Raw genomic sequence first — 21,867 nt, forward strand, 5'->3', positions numbered from 1 at the left:
GGAACACTTATACACCAATGGTGGGAATGTAAATTAGTACAACCATTACAGAAAACAGTAGGGAGATTTCTCAAAAAACTAAAAATAGAACTGCAATCCAACCAGCAATCTCACTACTAGGTATCTACCCAAAGGGAAAGAAATCAATATATCAAAAAGTACCTGTACTCATACGTTTATCACAGCACTATTCATGGTAGCAAAGATATGGAATCAACTTAAGTGTCCATCAACAGATGATTGGATAAAGAAAATATGGTACATGTACACCACGGAACATGACCTAGCCACATAAAGAATGAAATCATGTCTTTTGCATCACTGTGGATAGAACTGGAGGCCATTCTCCTCAGTGAAATAATTCAGAAACAAAGTCAAATACTGAATGTTCTCACGCATGGGAGTTAAACAATAGGTACCCATGGGGAGCAATAGATATTGGAGGCTCCAAAAGATGGGAGGATGGGAGGAGGGTGAGGGGTGAAAATTTCCTATTGAGTACAGTGTTCACTATTTGAATCATGGCTACACACAAAGCCCAGACCTCAGCACTCCACAATATATGCATATAGCACTCCACAATATTTGCCCCTGGTCCAGTTGTGAAGTCTCATACAGAGTATCAATCAGTCAATGTTCTTCCTTGGTTTTGAATGTATTTCTTTTACTTCAAGAGTAAGTTGTCAAGTGTGGTGGCTCACACCTGTAATCCCAGCACTTTGGGAGGCCGAGGCGGGCAGATCACTTGAGGTCAGGAGATCAAGACCAGCCTGGCCAACATGATGAAAACCTGTCTTTACTAAAAATACAAAAATTAGCCAGGCATGGTGGCAGGCACCTGTAGTCTCAGCTACTCAAAGGCTGAGGCAGGAGAATCTCTTCAACCTGGCTGATGGAGGTTGCAGTGAGTCAAGATCACACCACTGCACTCCAGCCTGTGTGACAGAGCTAAAAAAAATTTTATAAAAATAAAAATAGCCCTCTCCCTCTCCCTCTCCCCACGGTCTCCCTCTCCCTCTCTTTCCACGGTCTCCCTCTGATGCCGAGCCAAAGCTGGACTGTACTGCTGCCATCTCCACTCACTGCAACCTCACTGCCTGATTCTCCTGCCTCAGCCTGCCGAGTGCCTGCGATTGCAGGCGCGCGCTGCCACCCCTGACTGGTTTTCGTATTTTTTTGTGGAGACGGGGTTTCGCTGTGTTGGCCGGGCTGGTCTCCAGCTCCTAACCGTGAGTGATCTGACAGCCTCGGCCTCCCAAGGTGCCGGGATTGCAGACGGAGTCTTGTTCACTCAGTGCTCAATGTTGCCCAGGCTGGAGTGCAGTGGCGCGATCTCCGCTCACTACAACCTCCACCTCCCAGCCGCCTGCCTTGGCCTCCCAAAGTGCCAAGATTGCAGCCTCTGCCCGGCCGCCACCCCGTCTGGGAAGTGAGGAGCGTCTCTGCCTGGCTGCCCATTGTCTGGGATGTGAGGAGCCCCTCTGCCCGGCTGCCCAGTCTGGGAAGTGAGGAGCGCCTCTTCCCGGCTGCCATCCCGTGTAGGAAGTGAGGAGCGTCTCTGCCTGGCCGCCCATCATCTGAGATGTGGGGAGCGCCTCTGCCCCACCACCCCGTCTGGGATGTGAGGAGCGCCTCTGCCCAGCCATGACCCCGTCTGGGAGGTGAGGAGCGTTTCTGTCCGGCCACCCCGTCTGAGAAGTGAGGAGCCCCTCCACGCGGCAGCCGCCCCGTCTGAGAAGTGAGGAGCCCCTCCGCCCGGCAGCCGCCCCGTCCGGGAGGGAGGTGGGGGGCAGCCCCCACCCGGCTGCCACCCCGTCCGGGAGGTGGGGGGCCCCTCTGCCCGGCCGCCCCTTCTGGGAAGTGAGGAGCCCCTCTGCCCAGCTGCCACCCCGTCTGGGAGGTGTACCCAACAGCTCATTGAGAACGGGCCATGATTACGATGGCGGTTTTGTCGAATAGAAAAGGGGGAAATGTGGGGAAAAGATAGAGAAATCAGATTGTTGCTGTGTCTGTGTAGAAAGAAGTAGACATAGGAGACTCCATTTTGTTCTGTACTAAGAAAAATTCTTCTGCCTTGGGATGCTGTTGATCTATGACCTTACCCCCAACCCAGTGCTCTCTGAAACATGTGCTGTGTCCACTCAGGGTTAAATGGGTTAAGGGCGGTGCAAGATGTGCTTTGTTAAACAGATGCTTGAAGGCAGCATGCTCGTTAAGAGTCATCACCACTCCCTAATCTCAAGTACCCAGGGACACAAACACTGCGGAAGGCCGCAGGGTCCTCTGCCTAGGAAAACCAGAGACCTTTGTTCACTTGTTTATCTGCTGACCTTCCCTCCACGATTGTCCTATGACACTGCCAAATTCCCCTCTGCGAGAAACACCCAAGAATGATCAATAAAAAATAAATAAATAAATAAATAAATAAAAATAAATAAATGAAAACATTTAAAAAGCACACGGGATGGCAGAACTTGTTGCAGCCACCTTGGAATATAGAATTTGCCACAGAGGGCAAGTAGAAAGTATGTCAGAGTTTAAGATTTCAGAAATCTAGCCATCCAAAAGGATCACAAGAGCCATTCCTGTGGCGGCTTTGAGGAGTGGAAGCAAAGGTCATCAGAGCTGAGAAAGACGTGGGATGATGAGTCAGGTGAATTGCATGCTCATCCACATGGATGCTGACATCCTCAGGAAAGCAGAAGGACTTCAGATAACAGAGGGCAAAACAAGATTTCATTCTTTTTTTTTTTTTTTTAGAGACAGGGTCTTTCTCTGTCACCCAGGCTGGAGTGCAGTGGCGTGATCTTAGCTCACTGTAGCCTTGAACTCCTGGGCTCAAGCAATCCTTCCGCCTCGGCCTCCTGAATAGTTAGGGCTACAGTGTGTGCCCCCACGCTTGGCTAATGTTGTATTTTTATTTTTTGTAGAGATGGGGTCTTGCTATGTTGCCCAGGCTGGTTGATAACTCCTGGCCTCAAGCCATTCTCCCACATTGGCCTCCCAAAGCATTGGGATTACAAGCGTGAGCCACTGTGCTCTGCCTCAAAACACTCTTTTAAAAGCTTTTGTTTTTTTTTTCTGGAGTGGTAAAATAATTAATCTCTGTGGTGAGGACTTCCTTTTTATTTGGGAAAAGATATTTGCTGTGGGCTTATTGTTTCTGCAAAAATACTAGTAGCTAACATTTTTTGAGTGTCCATTCATTCATTCAAAATATATATATGGGGGCCAGACATGGTGGCTCACACCTGTAATCCCAAGGCCAAAGCGGGTGGATCACCTGAGGTCAGGAGTTCGAGACCAGCCTGACCAATATGGTGAAACCCCATCTCTACTAAGTACAGAAGAAAAAAAAAAAAAAGCCAGGCATTGTGGCACATGCCTGTAATCCCAGCTACTTGGGAGGCTGAAGCAGGAGAATCACTTGAACATGGGAGGTGGAGGTTGCAGTCAGTCGAGATTACATCATTGCCCTCCAGCCTGGGCAACAAGAGCAAAACTCTGTCTCAAATTAAAAAATAAAAATAAGTGAGGGCTTATGAGGCATCAAAGGTCATTTATAGAATGTTGTTAGCAATTTAATTCATGATAGCTAAAAATGGGCCAGATGTCCATCTGTAGTAGAATGGACAAATAAAATTGTGGATATCTACTATAATGGACTATTATACAGTAATGAAAAATAACAATCACTATTTGCAATAGCATGGGTAAACCTCCCAGACCTACTGATGAAAGAAGCCAGATGATCAAGAGATCTCATCAACTGAGTAGAGGAATCTATAAGAAGGGAAGATGCAGGAGTCCACTTAGATTTATTAAAATCATTAGGGATGTAGAGTGAGGTTTTTGTTTTTTGTTTTTGTTTCTTAATCAGTGTGTCACTCTGTCATCCAGGCTGGAGTGCAGTGAGGCAATGTTGGCTCATTGCAGCCTCAGTCCACACCCCTGCCCCAAGCCCTCTGGGCTCAATCAGTCCTCCCCCTTCAGCCTCTCAAGTAGCTGGAACAACAGGCATGCACCACACCTTGCTAATTTTGTATATATTTTTGCAGAGACCAGGGCTCCCTATGTTGCTCAGGCTGGTCTTGAACTGCTGGCCTCAAGCAATCCTCCTGCCTCAGCCTCTCAAAATGTTGTGAGCCACCCCACCCGGGCAGAGCGAAGATGTTTTTGAGGACTGTGGTAGATAGCTTCCTCATATTCATGTCCTGTGTAATCCTCTCCCTCTGAGCATGGGCTGGACCTAGGAACTATTTTCTTTTTCTTTCTTTCTTTCTTTTTTTTCTTCTTTTTTTGAGATGGAGTTTCTCCTTGTAAGCCAGGCTGGAGTGCAATGGTGTGAGCTCGGCTCACTGCAACCTCCACCTCCCAGGTTCAAGTGATTCTCATGCCTCGGCTTCCCAAGTAGCTGAGTTTACAGGCATGTGCCACCGCATCCGGCTAATTGTGGTATTTTTAGTAGAGACGGGGTTTCACCATGTTGGTCAGCTGGTCTCGAACTCCTGACCTCAGGTGCTCTACCCACCTCGGCCTCCCAAAATTCTGGGATTACAGGTGTGAGCCACCATGACTGGCTGGACCTAGAGACTATTTTCTAAGTAGCAATAGACTACGTAAAAGTGATGGGATGTCACTTCTGGGATTAGGTTTCAAAAAAGGACTGTGATCTCACTCTCATTTTCTTTTTCTGTCTCTTCCTCTTTCTCCTCCCTCTCCCTGGGGTAAGCCTGCTGCTTCTTACCAAGAGGTGGAAGTGGACAGGAAATGATGTCTCCAGCCAACAGCCAGAGAGGACCTCAGGCCTGCCAGCAGCAGTGGAAGTGAGTTTGAAAGAGGATTCTGAAGCCTTGAGAGAGCTGCAGCCCTGGCTGACAGCTTGATTGTATCCTCTTGAGAGCCTGAGCCAGAGGACACAGGTAACCTCACCCAGATTCGTAGCCCATGGAAACTGTGAGGGAAAAAAAAGTTTATTGTTTATTAACTGCTAAATTTGGGGTGACTTTTACCCAAGAATAGATAACGAATACAAGGATATTGCTTATTACTCAAAATCACTATATAAAGCCCCTGAAAAACTTAAAGCTGCAACCAGGGAAACACTGAAAATCTCCAAGAACACTGTGTTTCTTCTTAAAGACAGTGAGAAAAAGCACATACATCTGTTTTCCTTTTAGTGTTTGCCACCAGGAAGCTCAGAGCCAAATTTATGATGCAATTTTAATAACTATGTAAGCCCCTATGGCCTGCTTATCTGTGTTCTTATTCCTGGCCTTTCGTTTTATTCTGACTTTTCTTTTTCTTTATCCTGATTGTATTAGCTCATCTTTATTTTTCTATATTATATGAGTTATGGTAAGCAACTTCAAATTCAGCTTACGGAGAAGCAAGGCATTCGTAAATCTTTTTTTTTTTTTTTTCTGAGACTCTTACTCTATCGCCCAGGCTGGAGTGCAGTGGCACGATCTTGGCTCACTGCAACCTCCACCTCCCGGGTTCCAGCAATTCTCATGCCTCAGTCTCCCGAGTAGCTGGGATTAGAGGCGCCTACCACGACACTGGGCTAATTTTTTTTGGTTTGTTTTTTGTATTTTTAGTAGAGACGAGGTTACACCATGTAGGCCAGGCTGGTCTTGAACTCCTGACCTCAAGTGATCCACCTGCCTCGGCCTCCCAAAGTGTTGGGATTTGGCGTGAGCCACTGTGCCCGGTCCATGAATCATTTTTTAAAAATAGTTTTTAAATTTAAAACATAGTTTTGCACATCAAAAAAAAACGTTTTGCACAGGTCGAACAGAGAGTCCCCGGAGGTGGTGGTGGGAAGATCAGGTCATAGGTGTGTGTCTCTGGAGCTCCAAGCACTGGCCAGGGTTGATTTGGATCGGGTCAGAAAAATACAACGAAAAAAGGAAAAAGGACGGCAATTGATTGCCATCCCCAGAGGGAGGGGCCGAGGGTTCACCCAGTCACCCACAGTGGCATCCTTGCAAGGTGCTAGTTGCACCGCTCCTCTGAGTCCCTCCCGCACTGGTGCGCTCGGCCCCGCCCCTACCCTGGCCCGCCCCTGCCCCACCCCTTTCTCCCCCGGGCTCCACCCCTCGCGCGCGTCGCCTCAGTCTCCGCCCGCAGATCCGGCCTCCCCGGCGGTTGCGCACTCCACCCCCACCCTCCGCGCCCGCCCGCGCCTTCCCCGCCCCGTCCAGCTCACTCCTTTCGGGGCGGTTGGGCCGCGCGCCTGTGGGGGCGGGGCCCGGAGCAGGCGACCGAGCCAATGGGGTGCGGCGGCGGCGGCGGCCGCGGCGGCTGGGTCGGGTCCCGACGGGCGGCGGCGGCAAGATGGCGGCGGCAAGATGGCGGCGGCAAGATGGCGGCGGCAAGATGGCGGCGGCAAGATGGCGGCGGCAAGATGGCGGCGGCAAGATGGCGGCGGCAAGATGGCGGCGGCAAGATGGCGGCGGCAAGATGGCGGCGGCAAGATGGCGGCGGCAAGATGGCGGCGGCAAGATGGCGGCGCCCGTCCTGCTGAGAGTGTCGGTGCCGCGGTGGGAGCGGGTGGCAGGTATGCAGTGTGCGCTGCCGGAATCCTGCTGTCCATCTACGCCTACCATGTGGAGAGGCAGAAGGAGCGGGACCCCGAGCACCGGGCCCTCTGCGACCTGGGGCCCTGGGTGAAGTGCTCCGTCGCCCTTACCTCCAGGTAGCCGGCTTTGGGGAGTGGGCCGGGAGCGGCCGAGCGGGGCAAGGGCGGAGTCTCGGGGTGGGGAGCGCGCGGCGGGAGCTCAGGCCTGGGGGCGGCGGGGACCGGGCCGGTGGGGAACTTACGGGGTCGGGTCGGGGCCGGGTGGGGGGTGGCGGCGGGGCGCTCCTGCCCGGGGGGCGGCATGAGCCCAGGCCGCGGGGCGGAGGTGGCGGGGCCGCGAGGCAGCCGGGGAGGGATGAGGTGGCAGAGTGCAGCCGGGAGGTCCGGGCGGACGCGGAGCGGTCGGGCGGGCCGGGGCCGGGCTGGGCAGGAGCGCGAGGGGGCTGCGGAGGGTGGGTGCAGGCTGGCTTGACAGGTTTCCTGGTTCTCGGGAGGCGGGCCGGGGGTGTGGGACCTTGTCCGCCGCACCCGTGAGACCAGCGGCAGCGGGCCTCTTGTTCCCCCGATCGCTGCAGCCGAGGCTTTGGGGCCGGCGCGGAGACGGGGTTGCCTTTCCCACTGTCTTCCTGGTGCTAGGACAGGTGTTTCCGTGGTCAGGCCTCTTTGTACTCCAGCGCTAGTGAGAATTTGCAGACTTACTGGGACGGTGACATTTGCTGGCAAACACGAATTTGACCCTACTGTGGAAGAAGATACCAGCACTTAACATATCTGATTTCTTGGATTCCCTCTCGTATGTTTCAGTGTGCCAGGAGAAGGAAATGGTCCGAGTTTGGGTCTAGTTTCAGCTTCATTGGAGTAAAGGACAAGTATGTTATGTATATGGTGGTGTTTTAGGCATTGGGATGACTTTTAAACGTTGTTGCCTATTAGTATAATAGGATACCCACAACAGATTAAAAAGACAACCTTTGCTAAACTGGAGCGATTGGTTTGTGTTACTCATTTTAGTTTTTTCTTTAATGTTGTAATTGGTTTGTCTGTTATGTTTTATTTTAATGCATTACATTTTCCTAGGCAAGTTACTTTGAAAAAGGGGGGAATTTACGTTTTAAAAGTGGCTGCTTTTTTTTTAATGGGGCGATTAAAAACATAACAAAAGTCGAAGGAATGATTTCAAAATGGATAGGTTACGATTTTAATAGAGACTATGTCTGATATTTAGATGTTTGTTAACAGTAGTCACATTTGAGCGATTTCTTCCCCTCCTGTTGATTGGTAAATTGGTATATATCAGAAATGTATAGCTCACTAGTTTATTTCAACTCATATATTGTTGATTACATGAACAAGGTAGCATTGGAGTTTCTCTTGTTATTGGTTACAAACTTCAGGGAACTGAACTTTCCACTTAGCCTTTTTCATGGACCAGATACTCTGTCTCATTTGCTCTTAAACCAAAATCCTGTCGCTTTTTAGAGGGGAAATAATTATCATAGGGCCAAATGGAACATTTTAAAAATGCATTTAAAATGTAGGTATCAGTTTACAGGGGAAAATACATAGATGTGACAAAAAGCTCACATTTGTTGTTGGTTATTCAGAACAAAGTTAATAGGCTGATTAGACTGTCAGATACGCTTTGAGAACCATTGAGTGTCTTTTATGCAAACATTGTTATGTTATTTCCACTTTCAGAAAGGACTTTTAAACTTACAAGTACCTTCCACCCAAAGTTAGTTGAATGAATAAATATTTAAGGAAAACATTATGCAGCAGCACATTTCAAGTATTTTAAGAAACAAGAAGAACTAAAAATTAGACTTTTGGTCCTAGTTTAATATGGAATTTAAGCAGAATTATTACTAATTTTAGATTTTTTTTTTTTTGAAACAAGTAGTCTATAATAAATGGACCTTTTAATATTGGGGCATGGAAAGAGTACTTACTGTATGCTTAAGTTCTTTTTTTTTTTTTTTGAGACGGAGTCTTGTTCTTGTCACCCAGGCTGGAGTGCAATGGCATGATCTCGGCTCACTGCAACCCCCGCCTCCCAGGTTCAAGTGATTCTCCTGCCTCAGCCTCCCGAGTAGCTGGGATTGCAGACATCCGCCATCATGCCTGGCTAATTTTTGTATTTTTAGTAGAGATGGGGTTTCACCATATTGGTCAGGCTGGTCTCGAACTCCTGACCTCAGGTTATCCACCCACCTCTGCCTCCCAAAGTGCTGGGAATCAAGCATGAGCCACCGCGCCTGGCCTGCTTAAGTGCTTAAAATTGACTTGGCCGGGCACAGTGGCTCACGCCTGTAATCCCAGCACTTTGGGAGGCTGAGGCGGGTGGATCATGAGGTCAGGAGTTCAAGACCATCCTGACCAACATGGTGAAACCCTGTCTCTACCAAAAATACAAAAATTAGCTGGGTGTGGTGGCATGTGCCTATAGTCCCAGCTACTTGGGAGGCTGAGGCAGGAGAATTGCTTGAACCTGGGAGGCAGAGGTTGCAGTGAGCCAAGACCACACCATGGCACCCCAGCCTGGGCAACAGAATGAGACTCCATCTCAAATAAATAAATAAATAAATAAAAATAAATAATTTAAAAAATTGATTTTTCTTTAAAAAAGTGTATTTAGCATACACTCTAAATATTCTCATAGTTATATCCTGCTAGAGCTGCGTGTTTGTGCATAAAACATCAAGTAGTATATTAAAAATATGTATAAGTACATGTAAGACTAAAGGTAACTGGATCTCTTTATAGTTTTAAATGTGAATTTAATATGTTGTGACTGAAAGTGATGTTTAATTGTGTAGCTGTGGACATAAAATAGTTTAACTTAGATGCTTGCCAAAGGAGGGTAGGTAAAAATAAGATTTGCTAATAAGAAGAGTAGATAACTTATTTGCCATGTATACAGTGAAATTAAGAAATTTGTTCAATTTGATCAGCCTGTTTATAACTACTTGAAAAATCAAGTAGCTTATAAACTACTCATTTAATAAATGAATTTACAAATCAACTTGTTTTGCAGGTAGTTTATAAGCAGGCTGATCAAAATCACACATGTATATATACATATATAATCACATATATGTACATATATAGACTCATTTTCTTTTGGAAGTGCGTAGACAGAACATCATTGAAAGTTTTTATTTTGTCAAGCTGAAGGATACTTTTCTTTTTTTTTTTTTGAGACAGAGTCTTGCTCTGTCGCCCAGGCTGGAGTGCAGTGGCGCGATGTCGACTCACTGCAACCTCCAGCTCCCGGGTTCACTCCATTCTCCTGCCTCAGCCTCCTGAGTAGCTGGGACTACAGGTGCCCACCACAACGCCCGGCTAATTTTTTCTATTTTTGGTAGAGACGGGGTTTCACCATGTTAGCCAGGATGGTCTCAATCTCCTGACCTCGTGATCCGCCCTCCTCGGCATCCCAAAGTGCTGGGATTACAGATGTGAGCCACCGTGCCTAGCCTGAAAGAGACTTTAAATGAAAGCTGATTATTGGACACCTCAAGTTAGTTTCTTTTGAGTAGTGATTGCCGTGTAGCAGTAGTACTCAAATATGTGACTCTTTTAGGAAAAGAAAGTTTAAGTCCAGAGGAAAGTTAACAGATAAAGATTCTGAAGAAAGTCATCTTCCAGGATCCAGAGTCAGCACGTGGTTTTGGATTGCTCAAACTCACTTTATTCTCATTTCACAAGCCCTAAATGTCTTAATCCAAACACAATAAGGTAGAGATTAATGAGAGAATCTTGAGAGGCAGGTGTTATCTGTGTGTAAAGTCCTCTATTATTTTGGGGAGGCATAATGATGGAAAGTTCCAGATTTTATATTTCTAAAGAAATATTTCACTGAAATTAGTAGGCTACAATAGAAATGCTGATTTTTCAATTCTACCAGGTACAGCCAATAAAAACAATAACACACCACTATCTCCTGTCATCATCATTTCATTTAACAAAAGGATATTTCCATTCAAACAATTTGAAAGAACAGAATCTCTCAGAATAGAAGATTTTTAAATGTAATCATTTAGCTATATGGAAAAGTTTACTTTCAGACCAGCCTGGCCAACATGCTGAAACCCCGTCTCTACTAAAAACACAAAATGAGCTGGGCATGGTAGCATGCACCTGTAATCCCAGCTACTCGGGAGGCTGAGGCAGGAGAATCACTTGAACCTGGGATGTGGAGGTTGCAGTAAGCCGAGATAGCGCCATTGCACTCCAGCCTGTGTGACAGAACGAGACTCTGTCTCAAAAAAAAAAAAAAAGTTTACTTTCGTGTCCTTACTTTTTCCCATTTTCCCATAAATCGGTGAAAACTCTGCTGCAAACCTGCACCAGCCTGCCAGCTAACATTCAGTTAGGAGTCCCTGCCCCCTTGGTTTGGTACACTGAGCTCAAATCTAAGGGATCTGGGTGGGCTACCACCTCTCCCAGTTCTTAGGCTTGTGGCCTTATCTTCATGGTGCCTCAGTTTCTTATGTTAAATAGAGCTTTTAACACCTGCTTAGGGCCTGGTGCAGTGGCTCACACCTGTAATCCCAGCACTTTGGGATGCTGACACCTGGCAGACCTCTTGAGCTCAGGAGTTTCAGACCAGCCTGGGCAACAGGGCAAAACCGTGTCTTTACAAAAAATACAAACGTTAACCGGGCATGGTGGCGCATGCCTGTATTTCCAGCTTCTTGGGAGGCTGAGGTGTGAGGATCACTTGAGCCTGAGAGGCAGAGGTCTGCAGTGAGCCATGATGGTGCCACTGCACTCCAGCCTGTCTCAAAAAAAGAAAAACAAAAAAACCTACTTTGCCAGATTAGTGTTATGATAAAAAGTGATACATGTATGTTCCTGAAATAAAGCCTGTTCTCAGTTATAGCCGTTACCATTGATTGGAGATGTTCTTTTTTTTCCAGTGTTTGATAATAAATGCCTTTAAGTTAAGTTTCTTGTACATACTTGTTTATATCTTCAAACATTAATTGTTTTAATGTAGTTTATTGCTGACTTCATAGCATAGTATAAAGATGTGTTCATTTAAAACAATTTTGAAGTTGTGGAAGAGAAACTAATATGCAGAATATTCTTTTTTTTTTTTTCTTTTTAGATATGGAGTCTCACTGCTCTGTCACCAGGACTGGAGTGCAGTGGCATGATCTCAGCTCACTGCAGCCTCCACCTTCCGGGTTCAAGTGATTCTCCTACCTCAGCCTCCCAAGTAGCTGGGATTACAGGCGCCCACCACCATGCCCAGCTAATTTTTGTATTTTTAGTAGAGACAGGGTCTTGCCATGTTGGCCAGGCTGGTCTTGAACTCCTGACCTCAGGTGATCTGCCTGCCTCAGCCTCCGAAAGTGCTGAGATTATAGGCATCAGCCACCGCGTCCGGCTATAATATGCAGAATATTCTATGTAGGTATTTTCTATATATAAGACCCCCTCTAAGAAGGGTTTCTATGTAAGAATAGTACAAATGATCTGGAAAGGTTAATAGGCTTGACAAATCTACGTTTCTTAAAACTGTAGTTATCCTATGGTATATGTAAAGAACATATACCATAGGGGATTGGTTCCAGGACCCCTGTTTTTACTGAAATCCTGGCATACTCAAGTCCACACTGTGGGCCCTGCAGAACCTGAATGTGAAAATTTGGGCCTCCATATATGCAGGTTTCGGTCTGTATTTGGTTGAAAAAGATCCACGTATAAGTGAGCTCACGCAGCTTAAACCCGTGTTGTTCAAGGGTCCACTGCATTTGAAAATCAAGTCCATAAAAAAGTTGCCTTATTTTACAAAATGTCGGATTACTACCTCTCCCATATCTTAAAAAAAAAGTACCATCTATTTACTATCCCATTGAGATAATAAAACTTTTAAAATTAGAATAGAACCTAGGGCTGGGCATAGTGGTTCACGCCTGTAATCCCAGCACTTTGGGAGGCTGAGGTGGGTGGATCACCTGAGTTCAGGAGTTCAAGACCAGCCTGGCCAATATGGTGAAACCCTCTGTCTACTAAAAATACAAAAAATTAGCCGGGCATGGTGGTGGGCACCTGTAATTCCAGCTACTCGGGAGGCTGAGGCAGGAGAATCGCTGGAACCCGGGAGGTGGAGGTAGCAGTAAGCCGAGATTGTGCCACTGCCCTCCTGCCTGGGCAACAAGAGGGAAACTCTGTCTTTAAAAAAAAAAAAAAAAGAACCTAGAAGTATTTACTGCTCCTCGCTTTGTCTGAGACTCAGAGGTTAAGTGACTTGCCCAAGTTAGCACAGGTAGTAGCAAATTGAGACTTGACACCTGGCTTCCAGAGTACTTATTTAAAGTCCCCTTTGCACCCCCATTTTAAAAATTAAATTCTTGGCTGGACACAGTGGCTCACACCTGTAATCTCAGCACTTTGGGAGGCCGAGGTGGGCGGATCATGAGGTCGGGAGATCAAGACCATCCTGGCTAACATGGTGAAACCCCGTCTCTACTAAAAATACAAAAAAAATTAGCCAGACATGGTGGCACACGCCTGTAGTCCCAGCTACTTGAGAGGGGCTGAGGCAGGAGAATCACTTGAACCCAGGAGGTGGAGGTTGCGGTGAGCCGAGATCGTGCCACTGCACTCCGGCCTAGGTGACAGAGTAAGACTCTGTCTCAAAAAAAAAAAAAATTAAATTCTTGTCTAGGTAATGCATTCGCTGCTTCGGATTTGAAAGATAACAAAGCATGTACAGTGAAAAGTCTCCTTCATATCCCTTCCACCAAACAGACAGTTCTCCCTCTCAGTAGACCGCTGTGAAACTTTTCAGAGCCGTTTGACACATAGACAAACATCCATGTGACCATATGATTCCTCCCTTTTTTTAACATGGGTGTATCGTGTATGCGTCCTTATTGATAGCCTGCTTTTTGCTTGGCATTTGTTCCATTGCTCCCATACTTTAAATGCTTATGTTCATATTTAGTGAAATGTTAATAACTGCTAGTACGTAAAAGAGAATTTGTTCTAGTAGTTTTGACTAACCAAGATAAATTTCAGAAATAAAATTCTTAACATTATCATTGTTTCTTGGTATGGAAATTTCAGAAGCAGGTTGAACTGAAAAGAGTCCAAGAGGAATAGAGAAATATCACAAGGAAGTGAATCTGGACTGTAGTAGAGATAAATGTTAATACTTACAGATAATGCTCACTATGTGCTAGGCAGTGTTCTAAATGTTTTGCATACATTATTGAAGTCTCTCAAGAGTCCCATGAGGCAGGTAGCTTTTATCACCATTTTACAGATGGGAAAACTGAGCCACTCAGACTAACATTTGATCCAGGTAGTACAGTGGCAGAGGCCTAATTCTAACCCACACAGTCTGGCTCAAGAGTCCAAGCTCTTTACCACTACTCTTTCTGTCTTCCTTTCTTCCTTTCCCTCCCACCCTCCTTCTTCCTTTCCTTTCCTTTCTTTTCTCTCTTTCTTTTCCTTCCTTCCTCTTTAATTTTTTGAGACATTGTCTCACTCTGTCTCCCCAGGCTGAGTGCAGTGGTGCAATCATGGCTCACTGCAGCCTCAACCTCCCTAGGTCAAATGATCCTCCCACCTCAGCTTCCTGAGTAGCTGGGTCTACAATTGCGCACCCCACCATGCCTAGCTAATTTTTTCTATTTTTCGTAGTGACCAGGTCTCACTTTGTTGCCTGAGTGGGTCTCAAACTCCTGGCCTCAAGCAGTCTTCCCACTTGGCCTCCCAAAGTGCTGAGATTACAGGTGTGAGCCACCACGCCCAGCCTTTTACCACTACTTTAAATTCCATTTAGATCTAATATTGATAGAGTGATAACCATATCAACCAGATTTTTAAAATATGCAAACGATGATGCCAGTTTCTGTATCTGTGACAAAAATATATAGAGTTTGTATTATAGCTTTTACCTGTTTAGAGCACTCTTTGGAAAGGCAGGGAAATTACTGTGAAGGTATTGGTATTCCAGAAGTAAGTTCCTGGAGTGTTTTGCCTTCTAAGGTGTGAGGATGTGGTTTGTCACACCCAGTTAGCTATCAGATAGTGTAGTGGGCTATCCGGAAGACTTAGCAGGTTAGCCTAGGGAGGAAGGAGAAAGGGGTTCTGGGCACATGGAGGGAGGGGGAAGGAAAAGAGTTTGTTTTTGTCCTAGATTGGGGTAGCTTTTTCTGAGGGAGGCTTTGTCCTGTGAACCTGCTGCATATAAAGACAGGAGAATTGGACCTGAGGTGTGGTGCTAGCTAAAGCGCCACACAGATCTGGAAATTTAAGAGGAGTTCATTTCCTCAATCATTAGGAAGAACTTGAAAGGGTAGCAAACTGTGGTCATTTGAGAAGAATAGCAAGTGGTCATATTTGAATGTAACATACTCAACTGGGTTGGGAAAGAACCAGAATCTAGATCTTGCCCATAACAAGTGCAAAACCAGGCGTTCTTGTAAACCATGTACTCTTGTAAACACAGATAAGACATAGCACTGAGTCTTGGGCTTTTCTTCTATAAAGTTATTGTACTGGTTGAGGATCCCTAATCCAAAAATCCAAAATCTGAAATGCCCCTGTGAGCATTTCCGTTGAGTGTCATATTGGCACTCAAAGTTTTGGATTTTGAACCATTTCAGATTTTGGACTTTCAGATTTGGGATGCTCAACCCGGTATATAATGCACATATTCCCAAATCTGAAAAAATCCCAAATCCAAAGTATTTCGCCTCCAAAGTGTTTCAGATAAGGAATACCCAACCTGTACTACATTGTACTAGGCTTGTATTAGATTCCCAGTTTTCAAAATTTGTATCTCAGAATCCCTGTTCTCTGTCAATGAAACAGGGATTTCATACACCTTTGATTCACATTTTAATGTTTTAACTTTAAAATATTATAAATGTTTATACACAGTCAAATGCATCTCATGCTAAATTTTAATATATTAGAGACAACTGATTTGTACTGCCAGGTTATCTCAAGAGAGTTATACTGAGTGAAAACAAGTGAGAACCCTAGAAGGTTATATACTGTATGATTGCATTTATGTAACATTATTGAAATAACAAACCTGCAGAGATGGAGAACAGATTTAGTGGTTGCTAGGAGTTAGGAATGGGAGGTGAGGGGTGGTTTGGTTATAAAGTGGTAGCATGAGGGAGCTGTGTAGGGATGGAACAGTTCTGTGTCTCAGGTGTGATTATATAAAGCTGCAAATGTGATAAAAACTTCATACAACCACACACACACATACTGCATATAAATCCTAGCGTACTCAAGTCCCATTTGCATACAAAACTGGTGAAACCTGAATAAACTCAGGATTGGAGGAATTTGGGCGAGGGTACTTGGGACCTCCCTGTGTACTTTTTTGTAAATTCCTGTGATTTATAATTATAGTAATTTTAAAATAAAAAGTTGGCCAGGCACGGTGGCTCGTGCCTGTAATCCCAGCACTTTGGGAGGCTGAGGCGGATGTATCACGTGAGGTCAGGAGTTCAAGACCAGCCTGGCCAACATGGTGAAACCCCATCTCTACTAAAAATACAAAAATTAGCCGGGCATGGTAGTGGGTGCCTGTAGTCTGAGCTACCTGGGAGGCTGAGGCAGGAGAATCACTTGAACCTGGGAGGCAGAGGTTGCAGTGAGCTGAGATCATGCCACTGCACTCCAGCCTGAGCGACAGAGCAAACTCTGTCTCAAGAAAATAAAATAAAATAGACTGGGTGCAGTGGCTCACGCCTGTAACCCCAGCACTTTGGGAGGCTGAGGTGGGTGGATCACCTGAGGTCAGGAGTTGGAGACCAGCCTGACCAACATGGTGAAACCCCATCTCTACTAAAAATACAAAATTAGCCGGGCATGGTGGTGCATGCCTGTAATCTCAGCTACTCGGGAGGCTGAGGCAGGAGAGTTGCTTGAACCCAGGAGGCGGAGGTTGCAGTGAGCCAAGATCACGCCATTGCACTCCAGCCTGGGCAACAAGAGTGAAACTCCGTCTCAAAAATAAAATAAAATAAAATAAAAAGTAAAAAAGCACACACGAAAAAGTGCATTTAGAATATTTGAGAGAAAATAAGCAAAAGGAAGAAAATGTAAATTATCTATAATGCTTACACCTAGGACAACAATCCTTGGAATAGAGTGTCTCACTTTGTGTATAGAAATGAAACTTTTAAAATGCCATTTTAGTTTTTAATTAAAATTTTTTCTTTCCTTTTTTTCCCTCAGAGTTAGAAAGGATAAAAATGTTATTGATTAGTAAGACTGTATCTTTATGTTGATATTTTGAAATTTTAGGCTAGTGCTTGTTTGTTCATATAACATTATATAAGCACATTCAGTACTATTAGAACTGTTGCATTATGCAATAACATGACTGCCTAATGCATATATCAGGATTAGTACATATTGTAAAGTTTTTATTTTTTACCAAAATGTTTACGACTACCAAGTATTCATTCCTTAACACTATTACATAATTAATTTGGAAATGTTTTACTTTTAAAACTTCTGGATAGGTGTAATTAAATTCTTAGATAGCGTTAATGTACTATTTAAAAAACACACACAAAATATTATCATTTGTAAAACATGCTTTATCATGTATTCATCTTTGTGAATCCGGTTTTTCTTGATACCATGCCATCAAAACAAATTTGACATAAGACTGCCCAATCATCCATAATTTAAAGTTGGTGTTTGTCAGAGGTATTTTATTGTTCTCATTATACATGTTATACATTTGAGCTTTTTTTTTTTTTTTTTGGAGATGCAGTCTCACTCTGTCACCCAGGCTGGAATGCATGCAGTGGTGCCATCTTGGCTCACTGCAACCTCCACCTCCCAGCTTCAAGTGATTTTCCTGCTTCAGCCTCCTGAGTAGCTGGAACTACAGGCACGTGCCACCATGCCTGGCTTTTTTTTGTGTGTATGTTTTTACTAGAGACGGGGTTTCACCATGTTGGTCAGGCTCGTCTCGAACTCCTGACCTCAAATGATCCACCCCCCACACCTTGGCCTCCCAAAGTGCTGGAATTACAGGCATGAGCCACCACACCCGGCCACGTTTGAGCTTTGAAATACATTGATAGAATAAAATACTGCTTTATTCCTTTTTTTTGTTTGTTTTTTGAGATGGAGTTTCACTCTTTCACCCAGGCTGGAGTGCAGTGGCGGGATCTCAGCTCACTGCAATCTCTGCCTCCCAGCTTCAAGTGATTCTCCTGCCTCAGGCTCCCGAGTAGCTGGGATTACAGGCACCTGCCACCAAACCCTGCTAATTTTTGTATTTTTAGTAGAGATGGGGTTTCACCATGTTGGCCAGGCTGGTCTCGACCTCCTGACATCGTAATCTGCCCTCCTCAGCCTCCCAAAGTGCTGGGATTACAGGTGCAAGCCACCACACCCAGCCTAATCTGTTTCTTATGTTATAGATGCACATAAAATTTCATTTAGAAAAATGTTCTTGTACTACAATATTTAAAGCTATTGAATTATGATTCATAAGTTTTATTTTGTAGTTAGCATCTCTAGGGGAATTTCAGGGACACTGTTGGCTGTCTTGTGATTACCGATCCTTTTAAAAACTCGTTGTATTTGAGAAGTAAAATAGTAGAATATCTATGACAAAATCGGGAATTAAAGTAGACAGTATACTCAATTCCACCGTGTTTAAAGAGTTTGATTAATTTCTATACATTGTGCCAGTGGTTAAGATCTGGGACTCTAGAGTCAACCTGAGTTGAAATCTTGGCTCTGTCACTTGATCTCTTGTCTCAGCTTCTTCCTCCATAAAATGAGGGTAGTAATAGTGTTAACTCATAGGATTATTGTGAATATGAAGTGTACCAGTACATGTAAATAGTCCTGGTGTCTGGCATAAAGGTACTCATAAATCATAGTTACTATTATTTTAGAACATGGTTTAGATCTTACTGTATGTTTAATTTGTCTTTTCCTCACTTAACATATCACGGCAGGGCACGGTGGCCATAATCCCAGCACTTTGGGAGGCTGAGGCAGGTGGATCATCTGAGGTCAGGAGTTTGAGACCAGCCTGGCCAACGTGGTGAAACCCCGTCTCTACTAAAAATACAAAAATTAGCTGGGAATGGTAATGCACACTGATGGTCCCAGCTACTTGGGAGGCTGAGGCAGGAGAATTGCTTGAACTGCGGAGGCAGAAGTTGCAGTGAGCTGAGATCATGCCATTGTACTTCAGCCTGGGCGACAGAGTGAGACTGTCTCAAAAAAAAGAAAATATTCCCACTATTTTCCCATGTTGTTAAAAATTCCACCAGTAATGGAAGAGAATATTAGGTGCCCTGTGCCCTTGCCAAATTGGGCATTCTCATTTTTTAGATACTTGCCAATATGATTTATGAAAATTGTCACGTTATTGTTTTGATTTGCATTTTCCCCAAGCATCAGCAAGAGTTAATGGTTTCACATTTAAAAAATTTATTTTTTAATTTTTAATCACCTTGCTTGATAATGAGGTTTTCATGTTTTTATTAACTGTGTTTCTTCTCCTGCCTGGATAAATTTTAGAATTTTTCACATCGATTTAGATGAATGCTAGTACAAAGGTTTTTTTAAGTCTATGATAATTTTAATGATTTTTCTTGGTAATTTTTGTCTGCAGATTCAAGTTCAGACAGGCATTTCCCATTCTGATATCGTGTAAATATATGTAATTTGTTAGTTCTGAAAAACATGACTTCTTTAACCTCCTAGAATGTAGTTTACTGGGTGTTACATGAATCTACAACATAATTTTTGTACAGACAAAAATTTTGCATTTCTTCTGGATATTGCCTGTTCATACCTTTGCCCATTTTTTCCCTTTCTGGGTTGTTTATCTTTTCTTCTTATTGCTTTATAGGAGTTCTTTAGATGTCACAATGGTTAATCTTTTGTTATATGTGTTACACATTTTCTCTTCATTTGTTATTTGTCTTTTAATTTTGTTTATGGTGTCTTTACATAGAAGTGTTAACTTAGGTGGTCAGATCTTTCACTTAAAAAAATTCTTCATTATTCAACTGGAAAATCTTTCACATATTTATAGTTTTTTTTTTTTCTGGTTTAGCAAAATCTCTACCATCCCAAGATTATCTTTAAAATATTTTCATATCTTTTATATGAAAAAATTTTTTTCACACTGAGCTCTTTTAGTTTGTATGGAATTTCCTTTTGTATCTAGTGTAAGGGTAGGGATCTAAATTTTTCCTAAATGGATAGGCTTTTGCCTGTCTCAGTTCATTGACTTGTTCGTATTTCAAATGCCACAAGGCTTTTCTGCATACATAAGGCCTCTTTCTGGATTCTCAGTTCTGTTCCAGTGACAGGTCGGTCTGTGTTTATTCCATTACCACCCCTCCCCCGTGGCTTTTTATAGAAGTTTGATATCTGATAGGGCAAATATGCTCATTTCCAAATTTTTCTTTGCTATTGCCATGAATTTACTGTTTCTGGTGAATTTTAGAATAATTTTGATGAGTTCTAAGACAAATCCCACTGAGATTTTGATTAGAATTGTGCTAAATTTATAGACGAATATGGGAAGGAGTCAGTTCTCACTAGCAGGTCTTTCCATCAAGGAGCATATTGTATCTGTTTATTCTGGAGTTGCCTCTCTGATAACGGTTTTAACCTAGATGCTCATTGTGGCATTGTTTTGTTCTAAACACATGTATTACAAAGATAGTGTTAGAGTAAATTAGTTGAGGGAAAAGCCTTATATCATCTATCCCTGTTTTCATTTCTCTTTTCACCTTTACTTTTGGTCTAAAGAGTCTTTATCATGATATATGGTATATGTATACTCAGGTTCTTGTAATAATCGGCAGTATATTATGATCTCTTTTTCTTATAGTCATTAATTTAATGATTAAGGACCATTTAATCAAGTTGATACCTGTACTTAACTCTTATTGTTAGATATGAAGGATGTTTCCAGTTTCTGAAGGTACACATTGAGATAGTGCCTTTACTTTTGTTTTATTTGAAAAATGTTTCAGGAGGGGTTGTTTTATTTTTTCAGAAAACCTCTTTGAGGTAATACGCAATTGTTGTGAAAATGTCATACAATATTGCAGCATATAAAGAAGAAGGTGCCTTTTGAGAAGGTGAGAGTTTTTTATTTTTTTATTTTTTTGAGATGGAGTCTCACTCTGTCGCCCAGGCTGGAGTGCAGTGGTGCAATCTCGGCTCACTGCCACCTCCGCCTCCCGGGTTCACGCCGTTCTCCTGCCTCAGCATCCCGAGTAGCTGGGACTACAGGTGTCCGCCACCACGCCTGGCTAATTTTTAATATTTTTAGTAGAGACGGGGTTTCACCGTGTTAGCCAGGATGGTCTCAATCTCCTGACCTTGTGATCCACCCACCTTGGCCTCCCAGAGTGCTGGGATTACAGGCGTGAGCCACTGTTTTTTTTTTTTTTTTTCTGAGACAGAGTCTTACTCTGTCACCCAAGCTGAAGTGCAGTGGCGCAATCTTGGCTCACTGAAACCTCTGCCTCCCGGGTTCAAGCTATTCTCCTGCCTCAGCCTCCCAAGTAACTGGGATTACAGGTGCATGCCACCACCCCTGGCTAATTTTACATGTTTTTAGTAGAGACGGGGTTTCACCATGTTAGCCAGGATGGTCTCGATCTCCTGACCCCATGATCTGCCCGCCTCAGCCTCCCAAAGTGCTGAGATTACACGCATGAGCCACCATGCCTGGCCGGGAAGGTAAGAGTTTTGTTCTCTAAACTTTCAGTCATTGGAGTCCCTCCTTGTTACTTTTCCCATATGCTTGTATCATCTGTACTGTTAATTCATAACAGTTTTCTTAAAATTTACTAAAGAAACCCAGAAATCCTTAGTGATAAGAGCTGTGAACTCTTGATCTATATTAGATAAATACATAACCTTGATATTATGTACATTGCTGTATATTAAAGAAATATAACATTGATCCATATTAAATAAATGAGTTTTTCAAAAGTATGTATACTTTATGACACACTGGCACAGTGAGTGGAAGTGTAGGTTCTGAAATCAAGGTTTCGTGGTTTTAGATCCTAATTGTGCTGTGTCCTCCCTCAGTGATACTAGATAATAAACTTAAGCCTCCACTTCCATTTTATTTGTTAAATGACGTTAGTATGCCACCTGCCTTGTAAGGTTATTGTAAAATTAAACAGCAAGTGTACAAGCAGTCAGCACAGCCCTAGTACATAGGTGTTGCACAAATGCTAGCTATCATTCAATAGAATAATTTGTAAATACCTTGTGCCTCCTTC

The 21,867-nt window shown here is 43.8% G+C and overlaps 1 protein-coding gene across 1 annotated transcript in view; it reads right to left on the reverse strand.

Annotated features, from left to right (window-relative positions):
• The window catches only part of LOC117981001 (uncharacterized), a 37,076-nt gene extending 26,183 nt beyond the window's left edge, over positions 1-10,893 (reverse strand). The window contains exons 1-4 of the mRNA XM_063606240.1: positions 10,884-10,893; positions 6,826-7,299; positions 6,212-6,689; positions 4,748-4,954 (exon numbers count right to left, since the gene is read on the reverse strand). Coding sequence (XP_063462310.1) covers positions 4,748-4,954; positions 6,212-6,689; positions 6,826-7,299; positions 10,884-10,893 — 1,169 coding nt within the window. The remainder of the gene's footprint in view (positions 1-4,747; positions 4,955-6,211; positions 6,690-6,825; positions 7,300-10,883) is intronic.
• Between the last annotated feature and the right edge of the window lie 10,974 nt (positions 10,894-21,867).

The sequence above is a fragment of the Pan paniscus genome, chromosome 6, assembly GCF_029289425.2.
Source record: "Pan paniscus chromosome 6, NHGRI_mPanPan1-v2.0_pri, whole genome shotgun sequence".
Classification (NCBI taxonomy): Eukaryota; Metazoa; Chordata; class Mammalia; order Primates; family Hominidae; genus Pan; species Pan paniscus.